The following is a 24,713-nucleotide window of genomic DNA, read 5'->3' as shown; positions in this document are numbered from 1 at the left end:
GCATCAAGCTGCCTCCTGCCCTGTCTCTTGTGCTTCCTGATGTACTCACTTCATTGATCTTCACTTCTGCGAGCATTTGCCAGCAGCAGAGTTCTGTCTTTGAGCTTTGGTTGCTGTCTTCAGGCAGAAACAGCCTCTTTGGATTGTCTCCTGCATCACTACGCTGTGTGAAGTATGATGGATCCCCTGTTTTGAGACAGCCTGCTCTCCTGCCACCTGGCCCTTTGTCCCTGCTTGCTGTCCCCAGGTAGACCATGCAGCGGCTATAAAGGAGTACAGCCGCTCCTCCGCTGACCAGGAGGAGCCGCTGCCGCACGAGTTGCGGCCCTCAGCAGTGCTCAGCAGGACCATGGACTACCTGGTCACCCAGATCATGGACCAGAAGGATGGCTCGCTGCGGGACTGGTATGACTTCGTGTGGAACCGCACACGAGGCATCCGGAAGGTACCACCACCCCTGCAGGAATGGGAAGTGAATCCAGAGTGCCAACAGGGGATCTGCTTATTGTCAGGGTTTCGCTGTTGTCCAGCCCTCTCATTGAGACTATAAGAATGTGCCTGTGGGGGCTTTGTTTCAAAGGGGAAACGGGTGCTCTTGTATGTTTCAGTGATGGCTGTTAAGGTAGGAGAGTGTGTGAGAAGTGTGTCTGGGTATCAGGTGTGTGCATGTGTAAAGTCAACTCTGGCATATGTGTGTACTTGTGTTTGCATCTGCGTGTGTGCATGTGGCTTTGTGCATCTGTGTGTCATGTGTGCATCTTTGTGTGAGCCGTCATGTGTCCACATTTGCATGTGTCATGTGCACAACCTGTTGTGTGTCCGTATCATGTGCACTTCTGTCTGTGTTGTGTGTGCACATATGCATGTGCACATGTGTGTTGTGTGCATGTCGTGTGTGTACATCTGCATGCATGTGTGCACCTGTGTGCATGTTGTCTGCACATCTCTGTGTGCGTCATGAGTGCATCTGTGCATGTGTCATGTGCGCATCTGTGCATCGTGTGTGCACATCTCCATGTGTGTATGTCATGTGCATCTGTGTGCATGTCACTTGTGACTTCTGTGTGTTGTGTGTGCATCTGCGTGTGTATGTGTGGCATACGTGTGATGCTGACTCACCCTTCCCTGTGGCCAGGACATCACGCAGCAGCATCTGTGTGACCCCTTGACGGTGTCCCTGATTGAGAAGTGCACCCGCTTCCACATCCACTGTGCCCACTTCATGTGCGAGGAGCCCATGTCCTCCTTCGATGCCAAGATCAACAATGAGAACATGACCAAGTGTCTCCAGAGCCTGAAGGAGATGTATGAGGACCTGCGGGGCAAGGGTGTGCTCTGTGCCAGTGAGGCTGAGTTCCAGGGCTACAACGTGCTCCTTAACCTCAACAAGGGCGACATCCTGAGGTGAGGCTCAGTCTGGCCTGGTGGAGGGGCTCAGTGAAGCAAGGCTTAGCTCATGGAAGAGCTGGGGATGGGGCAGCTGCTAGCACAGATTCCTACTGGGGTGGCCCATGGCAGAGTCTGGGTGAGTCTGTACCACTGCACCGCTGGGGATGGGGTTGTGGTGGGGAGACCTCATCCTTCCTGTCACTGGGAAAGAGGGGAAAGCCCCAGTGAGAGTAGGTGAGAACCAGGCCTGGCCGGTCAGGTCCGATGGTGGGGAGTGAGAGACAGGTCGGACAAAACCCTGAAGGGGTGAAGAAGCTGCTAAATTGCTGCTCCACAGAGAGCAGATATAGAGCACTGCATCCTGGCCTCTGGGCACTCACTTGGCTGATGACACCGTCGCCCCATTGTATGCTGAGATGCTTTTTAGAGCAGTCTATCCTCCTGGGAGCCCAGTCACAGGTAATCTGGATGTGTGACTGAGTATAAGTTTAAACACTTAGTTTATGGGGCTGGAATGGCGATAATACAGCCTGTAAGGCACTTGCCTTGCATTTGCATGTGCTCTGTTCAATTCCTTGTACCCCATATGGTCTCCCAAGAACTGCCAGGAGTGCTTCCTGAGTGCAGTCAGGAATTATCCCTGAACATCAAAGGGGGTGGCCCCCAAACAAACACAAACACTTCCCCCTTTTTCCCCCTTGTTTTTACTGCTCCTGCAGGGAGCTTAAGGTCTCTTGAGCCACTCGCACAAACAGTGCAGCTGAGGCATAACTAATAATCCCATATTGCTTTTCTCTTTCTATTTAGCAATGTCCTTTTTGTATAGACACAGGGAGATAATTGATGCTAGGCTATTTAACATGGGAGTTAATTGACTCCAAAATAGTATTTACTCCTGAGCATCCATATTTACTTGACTTAAGTCTCAATTGCCCTTAGTTCCTAGCACTCCAAGAGCAGAGTCCTGACAAAGGACTGGTGGACCCCAGGCAAGCTATAAGCTACCCTGGCTTCGAAATGGTCAGGCCAAGCGCTATAATACTTAACTATAAATTAAGAGCATAGTCTTGGATGAACTCTGTCATGACCCAAAAGAGGTAACTAAATAAGGACCCTGCTGGGGTTAGGAAGACTGACCTCGCCAGAGGACTGTGGTCTGAAATATATAGTGAGATGTCCTCAGGAAGAACCAAACTTTAAGCTTGATGTGTCTCTTACTGTGCTCATACAAAATGACATTGCTAGAAATATTAAAAGAAGTAAATTTACTATAACTAAGTGGATTACTAGCTGAGGAAAGGAAAAAGTAACACATCTTGGATGGAATCTCGCCCTTGATCTCCTAGTAATCTGGAGTAATCTTTGATTTTGTCCTTGAGTTAATCTCCTGGAGGAGTGGCCTTACCTTTTCTTGTTGATTTGTAAATGTTCAACCCCACCTTTGTATCCCCAGCCTACATGATTTCTATATGAACTATGCTGTAAGGGGCTGGGGAGATTACAAGGTCGCCAAGGTCACGGGGTTAGAAGAGGTCAGAAGAAGAAGAGACCAGAGACTGAAGAAGACAATGGCAGCAGACTAGAGACCAGGAGACAGAGAGAGTTAGACAGCACAACGGCATGGACAAGAAGGCAGAGGACTTAAGAGAACAGCACCAAGGTTAGAAGTAGAAGACGAAAGTTAGAAAAGGACAGACTACCAAGACTGGAGCGACTACAGAGACGAGAGTCAGAGACTTGAGAGACAGATAGAAAAGAGCACAATGGCACACATAGAAGCAGAGCACAAAGGAAGAGGATAGAAAGAGAGCACATAATGAAGAGAAGACAACAAGAAGATGAGGAGGAAAACTGAGACTTTGGAGACTTTGAGGTCTGCAAGGAGACTAGGATGATGCAACTCAGATGACTGAGACTATGACTGTAACGACGACTACGACTGAGCCATAAAGGGAGAGATGGGGGGCTAGGGCGATAGCACAGCGGGTAGGGTGTTTGCATTGCACGCGGCTGACCCAGGTTCAATTCCCAGCATCCCCTATGGTCCCCTGAGCACCACCAGAGGTAATTCCTGAGTGCAAAGCCAGGAGTAACCCCTGTGCATTGCTGGGTGTGACCCCAAAAAGCAAAAAAAAAAAAAAAGGGAAAGGGAAAGATGGGGCGATGGGCGGACTCCACCTGTCACCCATCCTTCACCCCATCGTCCCAGTTCCTGGGGAGGCCGCTCCCGATCCACCGATCGCCGCCTCCATGTCCTGCCTGCGCCTGGCCTGCACGAGGGCCTGCCTTCTCAACAACCCACCATTCTTATTTCTTATGTATTGTTTCTTGTGTTGTTGAGTGAGAAAACTCATACCCTCCCCCCACCAAACAAGAAAACCTCAAACCCTCAGAGTTTTTCTCAGAGGCTCCAAGATGCACTGGGTCTGGAGTTGGACTGTGCTGACCCTGTGGCCATTTGAGTTATTCAGCCAGTCAGTTTATCTGGTTGATTAGGATGGAATGTGACTGTTTCGGATGTTGCCTTTGAGCATAGTGGGCAGTCAGTGGATATTGAAGTAATTATCAGTAAACTCTCGACCTCCCCTGTGTTTGCCCTTTAAAGAAACCCTCTGCTCCAGCTAGCCAGGAGTGGGGTTCCAAGCATGAAGCTCATGACCGCACGAACACTCATCATTCTTTTCTGCACCACTGAGAGCCACTTTCAACCAAATCTTTCTGTAGAAATTTCATCTCAATAATGAAATTCTGATCTCTTTCTTTTTCTCTCAATTAACAGAGAAGTACAGCAATTCCATCCTGCAGTCAGAAACTCTTTTGAAGTGAAATTTGCAGTTCAGGCTTTTGCTGCGTTGAACAGTAATAATTTCGTGAGGTTTTTCAAACTAGTCCAGTCGGCTTCCTACCTCAACGCTTGTCTACTTCATTGCTATTTCAGCCAGGTAAGGAGTGGGCTGCACTGCAGAGGGAGAGCAGAACAGACTTTACCAATTGACCCCCATCATGTCCTGTGGGGCCCAGGTTGTCACAGCCATTTTAGTGAATCTCAAATGTGGCCTGTTTCCCAGGACACACTGCTGGTCACTGCCCCTGTGTGCCAGGGAAGCACACTGTAAATCAGGTAGTATGTGTCTTCATCCCCTTTATTGTCCATGCAAATGGACAATCCAGAAGTCAGGAGCTGGACCAGCTGAGGTGTGATGCCCACCCTGGAGGCCCTAAGTCCCTCTTGCAGTATTGTATAGTTCCTGATCTTTTGAAGTGTCAGACTGCGCTTTGTCCAGAGAGACCCTGGGTACCACAGCACCCTTGGATCACCCCTGTAAAGAAATGTACAGACATAGAAATATCCTGACTTAGATACCCATAGAATTCTGATGTGCATTTGCAAGATGAGTTTAATGATCCTGTGTTTGTCTGCACAAATGTAGAAAAGTGCAGTTCTTGGAGTTGGAGAGATAGCACAGTGGGTAAGGTACTTGTCTTGCGCATAGTCGACCTGGGTTCCATCCTGGCAACCCATATTGTCCCCTGAGTGCAGAGCTAAGAGTAAGTACTGATCGTTGCTTGATATGGTCCAAACCCCTACCACCCCCCTCCCCCCTAAAAATGTGCAGCTCTTTGTGGCCATCAGGGTACACTGGGCTGTAGCCTGCAGTTACTTCCTCCAGCCCAGTTGCACTAGTTACACAAGGACACCTGGGCATGATGCTAGAGTGCCCCTGCCCTTAGCCATAGCTTTTGCCAGCTGGAGGTCAGTACCTGTGTCAGGTGCTTATTCCAAGTCCTCTGGGACCAGTGACACCCTCAGACACCAAGACGTTAAGTGTGTTGAGGCAGGGGTGGGATCCAGGGGAGAGTCCACTGTCCCCGGGCAACATGGATGCCACCTGTGCACATGTTCCTGGGTGTCTTCTATTGTGTGCAGAAATACTTGGCCTGGGTCGTAGTGCCATGTGGCTCCCAGGAGGCTGAATGCAGTGTAGCTGCCCTCATGCCACACTCCTGGTCTCCCAACACTGCCAGGACACTCTTCTTCTTTCAGATCCGCAAAGATGCCCTTCGAGCACTCAATGTGGCCTACACGGTCAGCACACAGCGCTCCACAGTCTTCCCTTTGGATGGGGTGGTACGCATGCTGCTTTTCCAGGACAGTGAAGAGGCCACTGACTTTCTCAACTTCCATGGTCTCAGCGTGTCCGATGGGTGAGAGCAAGTGGAGAGTGGGCTGGGCCTCTCCTGTCCATGCTTGAGTCTGGGTGGTGCCCCTTGTACCAGGTCTAGGTCCTGGGCCCTTGGTGATGGGCTGCGCCTATCTTCAGTGCAGCTGAGCACATGGCGCCCAGCTTCCTCAACTCCAAAATGTTTGGGTCATGGACCCAGTTCTCCATGACTCGATAACCATGTTTTTCCTGAGGAGGAAAAGCCCAAGACTAGTTAGGCCTGGCTTCCTGGGGGCAGAGTACGTGGACGACTTGTGAAGCTTAGGGTAGGGTGCCTTAGTCCATATGACCTCAAGTACCCCACTTTTCATCCCCTGCCCACCTGTCTGCTAGGTCAAGGCTTGATTTGAGGGGATCATGGCTCTGGGCAAGAGAATAGGCGTCTGTGCTTCTGTGTAGTTCTGTGCATGGCTGTGAGTGTGCTGGGCCAGGCAGCCTCAAATCCCTTGGGCCATCACAGCTGCTCATGCCTTATATGTGTGGTTCATGGCAGCTCTGAGTGGCATATGCTCCAGTACTGATGTGTGTCTGCCCCTGTTCTGCCAGCTTTGTTGAACTGAGCCGCTCTGCATTCCTGGAACCAGAGGGGCCTTGCAAGGCCAGAAAGTCAGTGTTTATCACGCGGAAGCTGACAGTGTTGGTGGGGGAAGTTGTGAATGGAGGCCCGTTGCCCCCTGTACCTCGGCATACCCCTGTGTGCAGCTTCAACTCCCAAAACAAGTATGTGGGGGAAAGTCTGGCCACAGAGCTGCTGGTGAGCACATCCAGGCCCAGCTTGGACCCCGTTGGTGAGTGATGCCATGGCTACTGCCTGCCAGCTGCAGGAGCAGCTCCCCATGGTGCCCTGCTGGGGGGCGGGTCCTGGGTCCTGGGTTGGAGTCTTAGTGCCCGTGTTTGCCTGTCTCCTTGCAGGTGCAGGGAGAGGAGAGGAGTGTGGTACAGAGGCAGACGCAACTCCGGTCTCAGGCCTTCCTCAGCCCCTTTCTGTGCCTGTACCCCTGCTCCCAGTGCCCAGTCTATTCCCGCCTGCTGTGCAGCCTGAGTTGCTACCTCCAAAGCCCATGTATTCTGACATGGTATGGACCCTCTGCTGATGCTGGTTTTAATTGGGCCTGGGGCCACCTGGGCCAGGGCTCGAGCTTGTGTCCTTTACACATGCTGAGGGAGTTTCTAAACCACCTATATGGAGCACGAGGATCCCCACTACTGTGTCTCCAAGGCCTCTGTGGAAACTTGGTTTCAGGCCAGGGCCCTGTCTCTGTGCTCAGTCTCTGAGCATTTGAAGGGTCGCAGGCCTGAGTGGGCATGGTAAGAGGGCTTCTGTGTGTCCAGTAATTCTCCAGAGCACTCCCACAGTGCATGCTGGGCCCACTCCTCATTCCAGGAGCAGAGTAGTAAGGACAAGGACTCAGGTGGTCCAGGTGTCTGATGGGGATCCCAGGGAACAGAGACCTTCCCCAGCACTGATGTGGGACTGCAACTCAGTTCCCTGTCAGCACATGGAGGCCTTGGGAGGGTACATGCTCCCAGACCCTGACTCAGACACTGACATCAACATAGACACAGACACACTGAAAACAGACATACACTGGCACAGACACACTGAGAGACACACATTGACATAGAGATACAAACTGACACAGGCACCAGGAGCACTGACACAGAGACACTGACAGAGACACTGATACAGACACACACTGACACAAAGATACACACCAACACAGACACACTGATACACACTGACAGATATGCACATTGACAAAGACACACAATGACACATAGACAAACTGACAGACACCCTGACACTGATCAGGGCAGGGAAGCCTCAAGTGAGGGGAGTTACTCACAGAGATCGGACTGTGAACCACCATGAGGAGTGAACTATGGACTTAGCCTTTCTTCCCCTCCCTAGAAAGCTCCTACTCCTTAGTCCATAGAAGAATTTTCTGCAAGCATTATCACCGGACCCCAAGGTTGTCACTGGGCTTTGGAGTAGAGGTGAGGGTGGGTAGGGTCTGTACCAGGCGGCCTGCTCCCAGGATACCAAAGGTGAATTGGACACAGGGTTTTACTTTTCCTACCTCACCCCCACCTCTCCTAGGACCTGGCACTGGTGGTAGATGAGCTTATCCAGGAAGTTCTTCAGGAAGACTTGGAGGAAGTGGGCACAGCAGGGGCAGCCTTCGCAGCCACAGCTCTGGGGTATGCTTGCCCCAGCCCCAATGTCCTGCTCACAGTTGTCTGCTTGGTCTCATGCTGCTCTGTATTTTCCTCGTAAGGGGAAGCATTAGTCCCTGGCACTACTTGGTTCCCACCACTGCCTATGGTCCTTTGTTGCCCTGATGGTCTAGCACCGTGTGCCCAGGTCTGGGCCTGTGTACTGTGCTGTGTGTTGCTTGTTGCGTGAATGACCGTAGGACCCAACATCTCTGGCGGGAGGGATGCCTTACCCCTGAACTCTGTATGCTAAGAACCAGAGACTTTCTGCCAGTGTTGGGAGCTCCATGTTGTGTGCTTGGCTCTGTGCATTTCTTTTGTACATGACCGCTGTGCTCTGTGCAGTGTCTCCAGTGCTGCCGCGGAAGAGCTGCTGACGTCTACCACCATGGGCATTCTGAGGCACGTCGCTGCTGAAGAAATGAGCAAGGAAAGGGAGAGGAAAGCAGAGGAGAGACGGCGGGCTGAGGAGGAGAGGTTTGCACGTTTGTGCTGCAGTGTTGGCTGGGGGTGTGGGGAGCTGGCAGTGGGTGCTCTTGCTGCTCTTCACCTCACCTCACCTCACCTCACCTCACCCCACCTCACCTTTGGCCTCTGATCCTAGCCCCTCACATTCCTCCTGTGTGACCACACCTGCTTTTCTTCTTAAATGTCACTTCCAGGATGAAGCAAGAGAGAGAGCTGGCATTGATGCAGCTGAGCCAGGGGTTGGCTGCAGAGCTGATGGAACTTGTGCTGAGGGAGTGTGTGAGGGAAGCCTGTTCCCAAGAGTGGAAGTAAGTGAGTGCTGATGTATGCAACTGTTGGGCTGCTCACACTCCCCTGGGTGTGGACAAAAGGCCTGTGGCCAGTTTTTCAGAACAGCCTTTCCTGTCTGACTCAGGGTGGCTACTTTAGCCCTCACACCTCGAGCATAGTGATTGGCTGCAGGTGGGCATAGAAGGGCAGGCAGGCATGCAGATGACTCAGTTTCCTGCATGTCCCAGAATGTGACAGCAGCTCTGACACACATGGCACAGCTCAGCACGTAGAGGATGTGTAGTCCCTGTGTGAATGACATGGTGTCTAGAGAGTGTGTAGCTCCTGTGTGAACAGCATGATGTGTGGAGAACATGTAGTCTGTGGGATGCGGAGGTGTGTAGTCCCTATATATTCCCAGTGTGAATGACATGGCATGTGGAGGGCATGGAGTCCCCATGTGAACGACATGGCATTTGGAGGGCAGGCTGTATAGTTCCTATGTGCAGGGCAAGGTGAGCCGAGGCATCTCTGCTCTCTGGAGCCTGTTTCCTGAGAGATTGTGCTTGATGGTAGATGTCGTTCTTAGTCTCAGGGAGGGGTTAGGAGAGCAGGGGAGAATAATGGGCTATTCCTCACAGCTCCACAGCTATCTCCTCATGTTATGTGTCTATGAGCTGCCTTGACTTTCTGACTGAAAGTATTTGCTATAGATCTCTTGTTGACAAAATTTTGTCATAGCAGTTTTCTTTTCATACTGGCTGATCTGTGGGCTACGTATCCTGGGGATGCCAACTGTAGTAACTCCAAGTGGCCTCACATCTGCGGTCTCTCACCTGGTAAGTGGGCTCTGGTGCTGATAACTCTTTCTCAGGAATGCGGTGGAGATGGACCAGAAGGTCCGCATGGCCCGTTGCTGTGAAGATGTCTGTGCCAACCTGGTGGATTTGTTTCTGGGGGAGGAGATTTTCCAAACCGCAAAGGAAACCCTCCAGGAACTTCAGTGCTTCTGCAGATATCTCCAGCGGTGAGTCCTGTGTCACTGATGCCTGGGGAGTGTTTACAGCTCACACTTTCAGGGATAGGTGGTCACAGACCAGATACACATAACAGGTTTGTAAAGGTTACAAATCACGGGGGCTAAGAGTCAGAGTAGGCAAAAGGACTAGTTGTTCAGCTCACTGTGCTCAACATGCCTTACTGCAGCTGTGCATGCCCACGGGTTGTGGCTCAAGGACAGCTCAATGGGAAGCAGTTCTGAGTGTAGTGAAACAGGCTGCAGTATGTGGAACAGTGAAGTAGGTTGTCTGGGCTTCTGCTATATTATGGCCACGTAGACAAAAGGAAAGCTGTGGGTAGGCATCACACTGTGGCTCTTTGGGAACGAGAAGGTGTATGACTGGACAGGGCCACTGCATTGCCATGCTGGTCAGTCATTGGTGTTTCCTTGGGGCAGGTGTGGGTTCCATCCACTGAGTGGTGATCTGCTTCCTAATCAAATGTGGACTACGTCACCACACCCTCACCCTTGGGTCACAGAGTAGAAAAGGGCATGTGGTGGCAGCCACATGTAGAGCCTACACTTCTCAACAGTCCAAGCACTGTGCCACCCACTTGGGGGCCTGACTAGTGGCTGTCATGGCCCCAGTCTGTGGGGCTGAACCTTTTTTTCTTCCCTCCAGGCAACAGGATGTGGTGGGTGGAAGGTGGAAGCCCCATGTCATCATTGGCATTGCCTGTGGGTACTCCAGTAAGCTTCCTGTACAGACCCTGCCAGTGCTCATGGTGGCTACCAAATTGGCCTCCAGAGACACTTCCTCATTTTCCTTGTGTTCTCCTTGGAGGTCAGAGATTCCCTTCTCACCTCTCTTCAGTGTGGGATGTGGCTAAGAAGGGTCGGAACTCAGGACCAGCACCTATACTAGTATTTTGACCAGCGTGCACTCCCCATGACCATTTCATTCTGCAGGTGGAGGGAGGCTGTGGCAGCCAGAAAGAAACTGAGGCGCCAGATGCGGGCCTTCCCTGCAGCGCCTTGCTGTGTCGATATAGACAGCCGGCTGTGGGCACTGGCGCCCAGCGCAGAATGCCCCATTGCTGAAGAGAACCTGGCCAAGGGCCTGCTGGACCTGGGTCATGCAGGGAAAGTGGGCATCTCCTGCACCAGGTTAGCCTGTGCTTGCACACGTGTGTGTATGTGTTTGGGAGCCGGTGGGCGGGTCACAGGGCAGCATGGGTCACAAGGCAGAACTGCCGCTCTGGAACTTGTTCTGCCCTGGATCTCCCTGCTTGGGCTCACCAGCCTTTTATTCTGAGACATTCTGGGTCCTGCCTATTTCAGTTCACCCTTGGTGGTGGGGCCAGAGGACCTTTGGCCTCCCCGCCCTCACCCTGGCCCTGCTGTCTCTGACCTGTTCTCTGCTGTACTCCTCCGGCTGCTGTGTGTCCACACAGCACACAGATAGTCAGCAACTCCTCTGCCCTCTCCCAGGGGGGTTTCTGCCATTTTTGTGAGGTCCACCCCCAGCACTGCTCGGGACAGTGGGCACTGGAGCTCAGACTTGGGCTGACACATCTAAGCACATCTGCATCTTCTCCCCGGCTATTTCCTTCACTTAGTGCCTTCACTTAGTGCAGAGCTGGGGGTGAACCAGGGCCCAGCACGTGCAAGGTGAGTGCCTACTGTGGCTCTGCCCCTTGGGTGCCCAAGCCTGTGCTTGGCTCCCACCTGAGTTCTGATCCCACTATGCACACTCAGGTTCTCCCTGCCAGGCCAGGTTGCTGGCCTGGCTAGGGAGGGTGTGAGAGGTGATGTGGGGAGGCCCGGGCTTGTGCCATATCCTCCTTGTGCTGTCACAGATTTTCCTGGGACTCTGGGGACCTGTCACGAGATTGTGTCCTCCTGTCAGTGAGCAAGTACCCTCCTGACCCCTTCATGCTCCTGCCCTGGCCTTGTTGACTTGGGCTTCCTGGGCACAGCTCTGACCTGAGCCCCACTCTCCACATCTCTGTTCTTTTGTTCTTCTTGGTGATTTTCCTCTGTGCTGAGGGCCGCCCACAGCCTCCTCAAAGAAACTATTTCCTTTTCCCTATGATCAGCTCCTAGCACAAATTGGACCCAGATGCCTGCTAGGGGCTGTGCCTTGGTCACCTGCCTGCCCTTCTCACGGTTACCCAGAGCCGAGGCCTCAGAGTATCTATCTCCTCTGAGCAGCCTGCTGGCATTTCTCTAGAAGGAAGCTCTGCTGTCTGTTCAGTGGCCTACAGTTCATGAGCACGGACATGGGCTCTGCCTGTTCTTGTCTCCCAAGTGTTCCTGTACTTGGTGAGATATTCAGGAGCAGTCACTGTTCTAGAAACTGCCACACGCTCATCACTATCATCTCTCTCCCACCCTCATCACTGTCGTCTCTCCCTGACTGTCATCACTGTCTTCTCTCCCCCCCATCATTATCCTCTCCCCCACCTTCCTCACTGTTGTCTCTTCCCCACCCTTATCACTGTCCTCTTCCCCCCACCCTCATCATTGTCCTTTCCCCGACCCTCATCCCTGTCTTCTTTCCCTCACCCTCATCACTGTCATCTCTCCCCAACCATCATTACTGTCCTCTCCTCCTGCCATCCTCATCACTGTCTTCTCCCCAACCCTCATCGTTGTCTTCTCTGCCCCCACCCTCATCACTGTCTTCTTTGGCCTGGCCGCTCTCTCTCTGCAGGTTGAGGTGGCTCAGAAACAAGACGGCCCATCAGATGAAGGTCCAGCACTTCCACCAGCAGCTGCTGAGGTGTGTCATGTTACATGTCTTCCCACCCCATCATGCCCTAGGTGTGTTGCTCTGCTCATGGCTAATTTATTCCTTGCAGTGATGCAGCTTGGGCACCCCTGGACCTGCCATCACTTGTGGCTGAGCACCTCTCCAGGGAGCAGGAGAGTGTGTTTTGGAAGCTGGTGCTGATGTTGCCCGGAGAAGAACAGTGTTCAGGGCATCATGCCAGGTGAGGGGCTCCGGCGGGGGGCAGAACGGCCATGTGAGGGTCCTCAAGGGGAGTCTTCCATGGGGTGCAAACAAGGAACACCTCCCCTGCAGTGGACAGCACAGTTGGGCTCTATGGGGTGCACTGATCTGGTCAGAGGGCACTGTGGATTGCTTTATTACTGTTGTGTCTCAGAGCCTATAAGTGCTTACAGTCACAGAGCCGAGGGAGGAGTGGTTATAGAGCCACTGACTGTCACAGAACTGAGGGAGGAGTGGTCACAGGGCCACTGACTTCATGGGGGCCAAGGAAGGGTTGGTGGTCACAGGGCTACTGACTGTTACAGAATTAAGGGATGGTTGGTGGTCATTAGGGTCACTGAGTGTCATAGGGGCCAAGGGAGGAGAGGTCATAGGGATACTGTCATGGGGGCTGAAGGAGGGTTAGTGATCGTAGGACCACTGACTCTTACATAGCTGAGGGAATGTTGGTGACTACTGACTGTCCTGGGGGCCAAGGGAGGAGCAATCATAGGACCACTGACTGCCACAGGTTCTGAGGGAGGGTCAGTGACTTCCCACACCTGAGGTGGCAGTTTATACTTTGCTCTGCTTCCTTTTGAGAGGTGTCTGGTCGGGGTTCCACACTTGGCTGTACTGGAGGTGGGGCATTGTTTCTCATGTTTGGGGCACCTTGTGTGGTGTACGGGGGATCAAATCCAGCACACTACGAGCAAGGCATGTGCCTTAAGCCCTGTACTACTCTTCTGTTCCTTTTTTTCTTGGGAAAATATTTTTTTTTTTTTTTGATTTTTAGGTCACACCCAGTGGTGCACAGGAGTCACTCCTGATTCATGCACTCAGGAATTACTTCTGGCGGTGTCTGGGGGACCATATGGGATGCTGGGAATCAAACCTAGGTTGGCTGCATGCAAGGCAAACGCCCTACCCACTGTGCTATTGCTCCAGCTCCGGGAAAATATTTTTTAAAAAGAAATGTAAAAAATTGATAGGACGTTATCCTACAAGTAAAGCATTTCCAGGGACTCACAGATGCAAGGCCAGTACTGTCACTAAGTCATGTTCTTGGCCCTGTAAGGGTTTTAACACATCGCCACCAGCACTACAGTCTATGTTGATTAAATCACATCCAAGTGTGAACCCCTGGTGTGTGCACTGACTTCATGTTAAGGCAGCTGTTGTTTCTCTTGTTTAATAATTGTTTTGCTGAGATATAGACTTCATCTTATTTAATAGCTTTGTCTGAATAGCTTTCATTTTCAGTTCCAGAATTGCATGCACATCACTACTGTCTAATTCCAGAGCATTCTTTCACCAAAAACATAATCCTAGGCTGGAGAACTGGGACAGCAGGGAGGGCACTTACCTTGCTGCAGCTTACCCAGTTTTGATTTCTGGCACCCCAGAGAGTCCCTCAGGCCTGCCAGAGGTGATCTCTGAGCACAGAGCCAGGAGTAAGCCCTGAGCACTGCCAGGAGTGGCTTTCTCAAAGTAAAAATCACTTGTCATTTGTCATCCCATTGTTTGTCGATTTGCTCGAGTGTGTGCCAGTAACATCTCCATTCGTCCCTGTCATGTGATAGTGTAACCCAGTGGCGTATCGGGGTCTCTTTCAGGGTCAGGGGAATGAGACCCGTTATTGTTACTATTTTTGGTATATCAAATATGTCACGGGTAGCTTGCCAGGCTCTGCCTTACAGGCAGAATACTTTCAGTAGCTTTCCAGGCTCTCTGAGAGGGATGGGGGCTTTTGTGTCTTCCAGAAAATACTGCGTTGCTCTCTTTTCTGAGAGCTTTGTTTTATAGTCTCTGGATCTTGGCCATTGATGAGATTACATGGGGGGGTGTGCAGTTTGTGGGTTTGACTGCCAAGCTACTGGAAAGTGAGGGATCTGGGTGGAGGAGGCCCAGTCCCAATCCGAGCAGGCTTGGAGATCTCGGCCACGGGTCCCGCATACCTGGGTTCCTCTGCTGGTTCCTTCATGTGTGAGGCTTGTCTGAGCTTGTGGAGAGTGGCCTTGAACATGGCTATAGCTGGATTCTGGAGGTTTTTGGCTGCCGGGGTTCTGCTTAGGGTAGGAAGGGAAACTCAACCCCCCCCCTCCAAGGGGCCCTGGTGAAGACAGCCTGGCGTGGGGGCAGGAGAGATTCTGCCTGAAGTAAAAATAAATTAATTAAATAAACACTAATTTGGTCTGCATTGGCAGTCCCTCTCTCTGTCCTGTCCTAGCCCTGGGCCTCTACTAGTCTGTGTCTGGTCTCTCTGCATGTCTCTCCCAGATTGTGTGTGGGGTCTTCTGTGCTGGCATCTGTCACTTAGCAACCACCCTATCTGGGCTCAGTCTGGGCTCATTCATATAGCATGGGTCAGTGCAGTAAGACAACCTTTTTTTTGTCTTACTGATTCATACTCCTTTATGTGAATGTAACACATTTTTTTCTCTGCTTGTCCAGTGGTAGACATTTGGATGTTTTTTGTTTTTCTCAGACTGCCTAGAACAGTATGTGTAATGGTGTAGGTGTGTGGCTGCATTTCTCTGGGTTAAAGGCCTTGGAGTGGAATTGCTAGGTTGCTGGTAACTATGCCTGAGAATCAGCGAACCCTTCAGCATTCCCCTCAGTGGTGGGAGTATCAGCTGTCTTCTCTCTCGAAGATTGGCCTGTGCACTGCTGCTCCATTTGGCTCCTGGCTCTTGTTGAGCATGTTCAGGCTAAGAAAAGAGAAAGTCACCTCAAACATTTGTCTTAGCTGTGCACAGATGGGAGTTGCAGTGTCTGGAGGGGTGGTGCAGTGTTCAAGAACCCATCTTACCAGCACACAGTCACAAATTTAAGTCCCTAGTGTCCCCTGTACACTGAGGGGGAATTAATTCTGGGTTCACAAGTGCCACATGGCAGCCAGCAGTATACAGCACCTCGCCCCCGAGTGAGCAGTACAGACATAGAGTCCTGGCTGGGACGAGTGACGCCATGGCCCCATGGTGTTTCTGTACTGAGGGTGAGTCTCTGCCCCCACACTTAAGAGTGAGTGAGAGAGGGCCACAGCACCCAGAGCACTGCCCTCACACTTATGAGCAAGTGCAGCCTCGGGATGTGCTGGCACTTCTCAGGCACGAGGCAGGGCTGCCCATTTGTGTCCATCACAGCCAGCAGGAGGGGCAAGAGATAGGTTGCAGTGCTTTAGGAATGAATGAAGATTCATAATTATGGCACCTCTCATAATTTGCTAATGTCACGAGGAACTTTATGTCACAGAAAAGTTTTAAGATGTCAAGTATGAGAAGTTTATCTTAAAATGTGTATGACTCATTAGCTGTAGCTAGAAATCTGTGTTTTAAAACCTATAAACTTAAACTTTAGCTACCTCTTCTGTCACTCTGCACCCTTGCTTCTGCTTCAGGATGAACTCATTCCCCAGGTGCTTTCCCCTTCACCAAACAGCCAGCAGAGTTCCTTTCAGAGTATGCCTTCTGGGTATGAGAGCTGGGCTCCATCCCTGGAATCCCCCAAAGAGTGAAATAAAATCATACTGTGTTCTGCTACATCACTTCATGGTGCTGAATAGACAGTACAGGGCTGAGACTCTTGCTTTACATATGGCCAACCCCAGTCCAATCCTCAGCACCTTATAGGATCCCCTAGTGACCCCTGAGCATACTAGGTTTGGTTTCAACATTCCCCCCCACCCCCATACCAGTAGATCCATTTGCCTGTAAGAGTCATTGTCTGTGGGTCTAGGCTGTCTTTTTTTAACTTCTTTCCTGATAGTTATAGTTCAAATTCAGAATTTTCTTCAAGTATTCTTTCTGTTCTCTTTTCCCAGACTTCTAACAGATTGGTTAAAGGTCAAGTTCATGGGAGATGATGGATTTGTGGACGACACTTATGGCGATGCTGGTGGTATTCAGACCCTCACGTTGTTTAACACTCTCAGCAGTAAAGGGGGTCAGACGGTTTCTGTCAGTGTTTGTGTGAAGGTGAGTAACGGTTACTTTATGTACTCACTCTGCTCTTGTTTTTGCTCATCCCTAGAGCCTGTTGATCATGAAAGTGCCCTTGGGTGGGGTCATGTGGCTGATCTTAAGTCTCCACACATAGGTCTCTGCTTGTTTTCTCCACACACGCATGTCCCTGCTCATTCTCCCTTCACACACATGTGCGTGTCCCTGCTCTTTCTTCGTGTACACACACACACACACATTTCCCTGCTCATTCTCCCTCTAAACACATATATTCGTCATCATTCTCCCTTTACACACACTTGTCCCTGTTCTTTCTCCCTCCACACATGCATGTGCCTGCTTGTTCTCCCTCTACATTTGTGTATCTCTGCTTGTTCTCCTTACACACACACACACACACACACACACACACACAAACACAACACACGTCTCTGCTCATTCTCCCTCCACGCACACATGTCCCTGCTCATTCTCCCTCCATGCACATCCCTGCTTGTTCTCCTTTCACACACACACACACCCACACACACATTTCCCTGCTCATTCTCCCTCTAAACACACATATTCGTTATCATTCTCCCTTTACACACGTGTCTCTCTTCCTTCTCCCTCCCCACACGCTTATCCCTCTCCCTCCACCCACGCATGTCCCTGCTTGTTCTCCCTCTTCACAGGTATGTCCTTGCTTGTTCTCCTCACACACACACACACACACACAAACACATACACACACACACACACACACAAACATGTCCCTGCTCATTCTCCCTCCATATACACATGTCCGTGGTCATCTCCATCTTTGTGCCCGTGTCCTTGCTCATTCTCCCTCCAGCATGATAGCACTGCCTGCACAGAGCGTCATTGCCCTTCTGTCTGCATCCTTCAGGTTGTAGCTTGGCCACAGGTTTTTGTGTCTTTTGATTTTCCATTCTGTGCACTCACTGTGTGTCCTGAATATAAAGTAATGCCTTGAGTTGGGAAGAGCTCCAGTGTAGTGCTGACCTTGCAGCCTGAGACCCCGAATTCATGTTTGAGCCCTTGGATGTGCCCAGAATACTTCACTATCTGGTTCTATGTCATTGGGAGTGACCTTGAGACCCCCTGAGTACTGCATGGGATGCCCCATTTTTTTTTTAAAGTAATGCACATATAAAAGGTAAAGGTAAAGGCCCTCCCGTTGATCGTCGATTTGCTAGAGCGGGCCCAGTAACGTCTCCATTGGAGACTTTGTGGTTACTGTATCTGGCATATCGAATACTCTCGGTAGCTTGCCGGGCTCTCCGAGAGGGGCGGAGGAATCGAACTCGGGTCGGCCATGTTGGCCGCTTGTAAGGCGAACGCCCTACCCACTGTGCTATCGCTCCAGCCCCTAGCTTAAAAAATATGCAACACAGGGCTTGGGAGTGCAACTCATCTGGAGAACACTTGCCTTGAGACCCTGGGTTTGATCCCTGGCAATGCAGAAATAAACAAGTGATAGAGTAAATAGACAGTATTAAATAATAATGATAAATCAGTAAATGATAAGGTCATACAGAATAGGGGAACATTAATGTTGCGATTTAGAGCCCACTACACACCTGCCTTTCAGGTGTAGTTAGGCGCGTCTTTTCTCCTACAGTCCTAACAGAGCAGTTTTGCCTTCTAGTGTGTGATTCTGTTGCTCCTTCTTCCTTCTTCGGTTCTTTTTTTTTTTTAAGTTATGTATTTTGTTTTATTATCTGAATGTTTACAACTGCAATCAGATTTCTTTTTTTTTTTTAAATTTTTATTAGTGAAACACCATGAGGTACAGTTGTAGATTTACAAATTTTTGTGCTTGGGTTTCGGTTATACAATGATCAAATACCCATCCCTGAGATTAATACCTTCTTCAGTTCTGGGGTGGACACCTGCTGGTGGGTAAGTGTTGGGGGCAGCACTGTCTTCCTAGTAGCCCTGGTGCATCCCCGTGCCCCAGTCACACTGCCACCTCTCGGTGTGGTGCCTTGTGTTCTTGCTAGGTGCTAATTAGGGCAGAGACAGATTACCTGGTTCACCTCCACTTTTGTCAGTCAGAGGTTAGGTGGAAATGGGTTGGGGGGCTTGCCGAGAACAGCAGAGGGAGGGCCTGCTCCAGACTTGCTTGTTTGTGTTCCTGCCATGTGGCTTCTCCTGAAGCAGCTCTCAGCACAGAGAGATGGCAACACCCATTTGGGCCTGGCCTTGGAAGGGATGTGCAGCTCATCTCTCCCTCCTTGAAGCATGATTCTTTCCTGGTGCTCCCTCTGGGATGAGGGTGAGGCTATGTCAGCTAAACTGGCCCTCATCTGCTCTCCCCTGGGTCAGCTCCCAGTGTCCTTATACCTCCTTTTCTGGAGAGAAAACTGAGATGGAAAGAAGTAAAAATGCCGGTCTGTGCAGTTCCTTCTCGCATGGATGGTCCCTGAGGCTGATGTTTGCTGGTATGTGCCCAGTGCTGCCGGGTAGTGAGAGCAGAGTCGATTCATGCTTTCACAGGGTTGTGTGCTTGACAGCATGACTCACCTCCCCCGGGCACCTGGCTTACTTGGTTTAGTTCCTTTCATAAACTGCAGATTTTCTCTGTTCTGCTCTGGAAACCCTCACTTTTGCATCACAGTGTAACTCTGCTCAGAGAAATGGACGTTGGAGGGACTTTTCTGGCCTGTTTGGCTCCACTGATGCCATCCTGTGATGCTGCCGACATGTTTACTCTCTGTTTCTTTCTAGCTGGGCTCTGGGCTCTGCAGGTCGGTCTCTTCTGTTGGCCTCTGGCCTCCCAAAACCTGCTCTTCTGCGAGTCACATGGTGCTCTGATGCTGGGGACATGCTTGTCTCAGATCTCTTCCTATCTTTCTCCTGTCTTCTTCTCTTGAACCCTTGCAGGAGACGTCTCCTGTCCTAGGAGCTCATCTCCTGCCCATCTCTTGTTATCTGGCTTGTTTTTTTCTATTGTGTTCTAAGAGGTTTCTTTGATATTCTGTTGAACTTTTATTCCATATGGATGAGGATTGTTTCCTTGCTCTTTTTTCATTCCATACCTGACAGGGCTTGGGTCACTCCTGGTGGGCTTGGGCTCAGAGAACCATTTGTGGTGCCAGTGATTAAACCTGAGTCAGCTGTATACAAGGCAAGCTCTCTGCCTACTGTACTGTTGTTCTGGCCCTTCTGTTTTCTTATTCTGATTATGTTTCTGTTGTTCTTCTTTCTTCCTTCTTCCTTGTCTACATCCAACAGTGCTCAGCGGTGCTCCTGCCTCTGTGCTCAGACATTGCTCTTGGTGGTGCTCAGGAAACAATGTGATGCTGGGGTCAGACAAATTAATCTTCTTGTACTTTATAATTCTGGGTTTCCCTCAGTGCTTCTGGTCTTACTCCTTTATGATGGAGGTCTTTGCCCTGTGGTGCCTGAGGTGCAGGGAGCTGATCATCAGACTCTGGAGTTCTGTCCACTGTGGTTCTGGCTCCTGCTTGGATGGGCAACAGCTTGTACCTTAGGACTCAGTGAGGGGTCTGGTGTGCAGTTCCCCCATGTCAGGCCAAGATTCTCCCTGAGACACCTGCAAGGGCTGGATAACCTGCTGCCCTCTGCTCTGAGTTGTGGCATGGTGTCCTGGCTCCTGCCACCACACAGCTATGTCCCTGAGCATTGCCTCTCTGTCGCATCCCAGTTCCATACTGCTTTCTGCAGCCTTGGTCTGCTGCTGCCTGTCCTCTGTCTTTTGTCATTACAGGCTGGTCTGCATTTTAGGGGAGCTGTTGGGCTCAGAGAAATGTGACCAGACTTTGTTCCATGGTACTGGATCCCCATTGGGCAGCTATCCTCACTCATTGGGGCCGCTTAAGCTCAGAGAGCTTCTGACTGCGCTCACCTGTCTCTTTGGTTGTGTTCCACTGATGCTCCAGGTGGCCCACGGACCCCTTAGCAACTATGCCCTTGATGTAGTGGAGACACAGAAGGGACTCCTGGGCGCCAGCGGGCTGCTGCTGCTACTCCCACCCAGGGCAAGGCTGGGAAACCAGGCAGAGGAAGAGGAGGAGGAGGACATCTCCCGGCTGTCGGCGTTGCTGCAGCTTCAGCAGCTCCTGCAGGCCAAGCCCTTCCAGCCTGCACCTCCGCTCATCATCCTTGTGCCCTGCCCAGGAGGGACTGGAGGCCAGAAGGCAGTAGAAGATGGTTTGTATGGGAATTTCCTTAGGGCGAGGCTGTGAAAGGGCTGGGCTCTGTGAGTGTGTGTGTGTGTGTGTGTGTGTGTGTGTGTGTGTGTGTGTGCGTGTGTGTATGTGTGTGTGTGTGTGTGTGAGAGAGAGAGAGAGAGAGAGAGAGAGAGAGAGAGAAAGAGAGAGAGAAGATGTGACTGTCCAGGTGTGTTTGTATATGTGTGTGCGTGCATGTATGTGTGTATTGGACTCTTATTGGATCTGAGGAAGCACTGCAGTATGCGTTTTGGCTGGCAGCACTGAGTGGCAGAGTACAACAACTGGGAGCATCCTCAGGTAACCGTCCTCTTCCCTAAGGTCTCATGCTTCAGGATCTGGTGTCTGCTAAGCTGATTTCAGACTTTTCCATTCTTGAGATCCCAGAAACTGTCAATGATTCTCAAGGCACGATCAAGGTAATGTTGGCCTTTTGGGAAGGGATGGGGGTTCCAAGTGGTACTCAAGAGTTCCTGCGGTTGCCTCTCAGTGATTTTCTGCCAAGCAGGCTGGCAGTTCACTGCAAAGGCGTCAGGATGTGAAGTTCAGCATTTTTAATTTTTAAAATATTTTATTTTCATAAGGTTGTTCACATTGATTGCATTCAATATTTCAACTCTAATCCATCACCCATTACACCTTCCCACCACCATTATTTTGAATTTTCCCATCATCACTCAAGCCTGCCTGCCACAGGCAGATGTTAGATAATTTATTTTCTATCACTTATTATGAATATCGTGAGAGGTTGTGCACTCCTGGGATTCTAAAACTGTAAATGACTAGGGTCTGGATACATCTCTAGTGCGCTAATCCATTCCGAGATTCATTTGTGAGTCTCTGAATCAAGGCCATTGACGTGCTTGAATGGCACTCAGAGACAGTTCATGGCTGAGTTCAGCATTTTTAAAGGCCAACAGGTACTCCAGTTTTTCCCATTCCTTTTTTTTCCTTGACTTTAGTCCACATTAGAACTTGGATTTCTCAGTTTGTGTTTTGACAGGTTACTAAAAATAAAAGTAAAATAAAATTTAAGAAAAATAAAATCAGCTCATAGACCCAACGGTAGGGTGTTCGCCTTACAAGCGGCCAACATGGCCAACCCGAGTTCGATTCCTCCGCGCCTCTCGGAGAGCTCGGCAAGCTACCGAGAGTATCTTGCCCGCACGGCAGAGCCTGGCAAGCTCCCCGTGACGTATTTGATATGCCAGACACAGTAACAACAAAGTCTCCAATGGAGACATTACTGGGCCCGCTCGAGCAAATCGACGATCAACGGGAGGGCCTTTACCTTTACCTTACCTTACGATAGACACAATAAATAAAATAGCTTCATAAACATCATAAACATTTCCAGCATTTCTTAATTAAAGGTTTAGGCTAGAGCCACTCATGAGTCACCTGACTTACAAGTCGTGGGGGTGGGCGGCAGAGCCTGGCTTGGCGGGCCTGACTCCTGGGTTTGAAGAGGAGAAGAGAGCATCTTGCTGACAGGTGCCAGGAACCAGGTTGCCACACACAGGATTGTGCCAGGTGTAGTGCGAGGCCATGTCCTGGGCAGAGACGGCCTGCTTCCGAAGAAGATGGTGAGCAGGGCTGGAGACTCAGTAACCTGCCCCATGGTTGGCGTCCAGGGCGCCAGCAGGGGTTGTGGCTGTGGGCACACATGTGCCCATGTCTTTCTCTGCTCCCCAGGTGTCTCAAGCTGTACGGTGGCTGCTCTTGCACTGCCCCCGAGCCCTGGACCTTTGCTGCCAGACTCTGGTCCAATACGTGGAAGATGGGGTTGCCCGAGAATTCAGCAGTCGCTTCTTCCACGACCGGAGGGAACGGCGGCTGGGTGGGCTGGCCTCACAGGAGCCTGGCGCCATCATTGAACTCTTCAACAGCGTGCTGCACTTCCTAGCCGCTGTGGTATCCTCTGCGCGGCTGTGTGACCTGTCCTGGCCTGTCACTGAGTTTGCCAGGACGGGTGGCAGCCGGCTGCTACCTCACCTGCACTGGAATAGCCTGGAGCACTTGGCCTGGCTGAAGCAGGCCGTGCTGGGCTTCCAGCTCCCGCAGATGGACCTTCCACCCCCAGAAGGTACATGCTCATGGTAGGGCACTGCCACACCCTGCATTGTCTCCTTTCTTGCCCTCTGCCCTCCTGTACCTCCCGCACCTGCTCCTCTGTCCCCTCCCGTGCCTCCCCCATCCGTTTGTTTGTCCCTCCCATGCCTCCCATACCTGCTCTACTGCCCTCTGTTCCCTCCCATGCCTCCCACACCTGTTCCTCTGTCCTTCCTTTGCCTCCTGCATCTGTTCCTTGGTCCTCTGTCCCCTCCCGTGCTTCCCACACCTGCTCCTATATCCTCTATCTCTCCTGTGTCTCCCGCACCTGTTCCTCTTCTCCCATGTCTTCCCCACCTGCCTTGTAGACTAGCGATAAGCAGCCATGCAGACTGTTGTCCCTTACCCTCTAACTGAGCTGGGGTGTCTCTTGGCCCAGAGGGTGGGAGCAAATCTTGTTGGAGGAGCACAGCTGCCAGACCTTTGGTTTCTGCCCTTCCTGCTTTGGCTGGGGGCGGCTCTGTAGCCATGTCAGCATCAGCCCCTCTGAGCATCACCTATTGCTGACGGACCTCAGTGCTCTTAGGGGCCCAGGCTGAGCTGGGTGAGACCTCTGACTTTATTGGGACATTCCCCTGGCCTGGAGAGGACACTGCCCCTTCCCTTGCAGTGGTCGCTGTGGGGAGTGGCATGCCTGGGCAGGCTGTTTTGCTTTGGCACAGAGCCTTAGAACTTTCCTGATATCTGGCGTTATTTGGTCGGCCAGAAAGCTCATACCTGAAGAAGCCAATGTGAGCAGAGCGCTCAGCCCAGGCTCACACTCAGACATGCTCAAGCTCAGAGCTCTGGCAGCCTGTGGCGTGTAATTGTGTCCAGGCAACCCAGAACTCAGCAGCCGCGCTAGGTTCATGCCAGATTGGCTTGCCAGCATTGTGGTGCTTCACAGAAGTGCACGGCCCATGTTTGGTGGTGCCTGATCCTGGTGCTTCCCCCCAGCCCCCTGGCGCCCCGTCTGCTCCATGCTCATCGAGTATGCAGCCCAGATCCCCAGCTCTCACCACACCCAGCCCGTCCTCCAGTGCCAGGTGGAAAACCTGCTCCATAGAACCTACTGCCGCTGGAGGAGCAGGAACCCTTCCCTGGACCAAGGCGCGGGGCCCTCAGTGGCTGAGATCCCTTGGGACGATGTCATCGCCTTGTGCATCAATCACAAGCTGAGGGACTGGACACCCCCCAGGCTTCCGGTCACACCAGGTACTGTGCATGCAGTGTTGTGTGACTGCTTGTTTGATTTCTAGTGTCGTTATAGCAGAGAAAGATGATTTTTTGGTCTCTCACACAAAGTCTCTTCTGTTTCTTTCTCTCTCTCTGTCTCTCTGTCTCTGTCTCTCACTCTCTATCTCACACACACAGTCTCTCACACGCACAGTCACATAGTCTCTCTGTCACACTCAGTCACACACACAGCCTCTCTTTCGCACAAACATAGTCTCATACACACAAACACAGAATCTCTCACACCCACACACACAGTTTCTCTCTCTCTCTGTCTCTCTCTCTCTCTCTCTCACACACAAACACACACACACACACACACACACACACACACACACATGTTCTGCTTACCTGTTCTCCTGACCTCTTCTTCAGACCAGTGACTTCAGAGACTTAGAGATACAGAGGAAGCTCAATGTAGGCACTTCCACTTATAGAGCTTTTCAAAGCAGTTTCAGACTTGCTTGACTCCAGGTAGTAGGATCAGCCTTGCGGTGGGCTGTGGTTCTGTCCGGACCACAAGTGACCATTGACACCAATGAGAGCACTGGGCACAAGCCCAGGGCCTGTAGAACTGTGAGGTTTCATTTTTATTCTTGGTTTGGAGGCCACGCCTGGCAGTGCTCAGGAACTTTTCCAGCTCAGGAGTTTAGAGACCAGGTG

At 51.3% G+C, this 24,713-nt stretch overlaps 1 protein-coding gene across 1 annotated transcript in view; it reads left to right on the top strand.

Moving 5' to 3' along the window:
* MCM3AP (minichromosome maintenance complex component 3 associated protein) overlaps positions 1–24,713 on the top strand; it is a 43,930-nt gene that overhangs the window by 10,677 nt on the left and 8,540 nt on the right. The window contains exons 7-24 of the mRNA XM_056119546.1: positions 248–445; positions 1,136–1,404; positions 4,169–4,331; positions 5,435–5,595; positions 6,159–6,400; positions 6,525–6,688; positions 7,714–7,814; positions 8,175–8,306; positions 8,492–8,605; positions 9,442–9,594; positions 10,537–10,734; positions 12,284–12,352; positions 12,432–12,563; positions 16,386–16,539; positions 20,433–20,703; positions 21,045–21,142; positions 22,419–22,809; positions 23,772–24,029. Coding sequence (XP_055975521.1) covers positions 248–445; positions 1,136–1,404; positions 4,169–4,331; positions 5,435–5,595; positions 6,159–6,400; positions 6,525–6,688; positions 7,714–7,814; positions 8,175–8,306; positions 8,492–8,605; positions 9,442–9,594; positions 10,537–10,734; positions 12,284–12,352; positions 12,432–12,563; positions 16,386–16,539; positions 20,433–20,703; positions 21,045–21,142; positions 22,419–22,809; positions 23,772–24,029 — 3,268 coding nt within the window. The remainder of the gene's footprint in view (positions 1–247; positions 446–1,135; positions 1,405–4,168; positions 4,332–5,434; positions 5,596–6,158; positions 6,401–6,524; positions 6,689–7,713; positions 7,815–8,174; positions 8,307–8,491; positions 8,606–9,441; positions 9,595–10,536; positions 10,735–12,283; positions 12,353–12,431; positions 12,564–16,385; positions 16,540–20,432; positions 20,704–21,044; positions 21,143–22,418; positions 22,810–23,771; positions 24,030–24,713) is intronic.

Source organism: Sorex fumeus, unplaced genomic scaffold, assembly GCF_029834395.1.
Source record: "Sorex fumeus unplaced genomic scaffold, SorFum_2.1 ptg000041l, whole genome shotgun sequence".
In the NCBI taxonomy this organism is placed as follows: domain Eukaryota; kingdom Metazoa; phylum Chordata; class Mammalia; order Eulipotyphla; family Soricidae; genus Sorex; species Sorex fumeus.
This window is presented reverse-complemented; position numbering and strand designations above follow the sequence as displayed.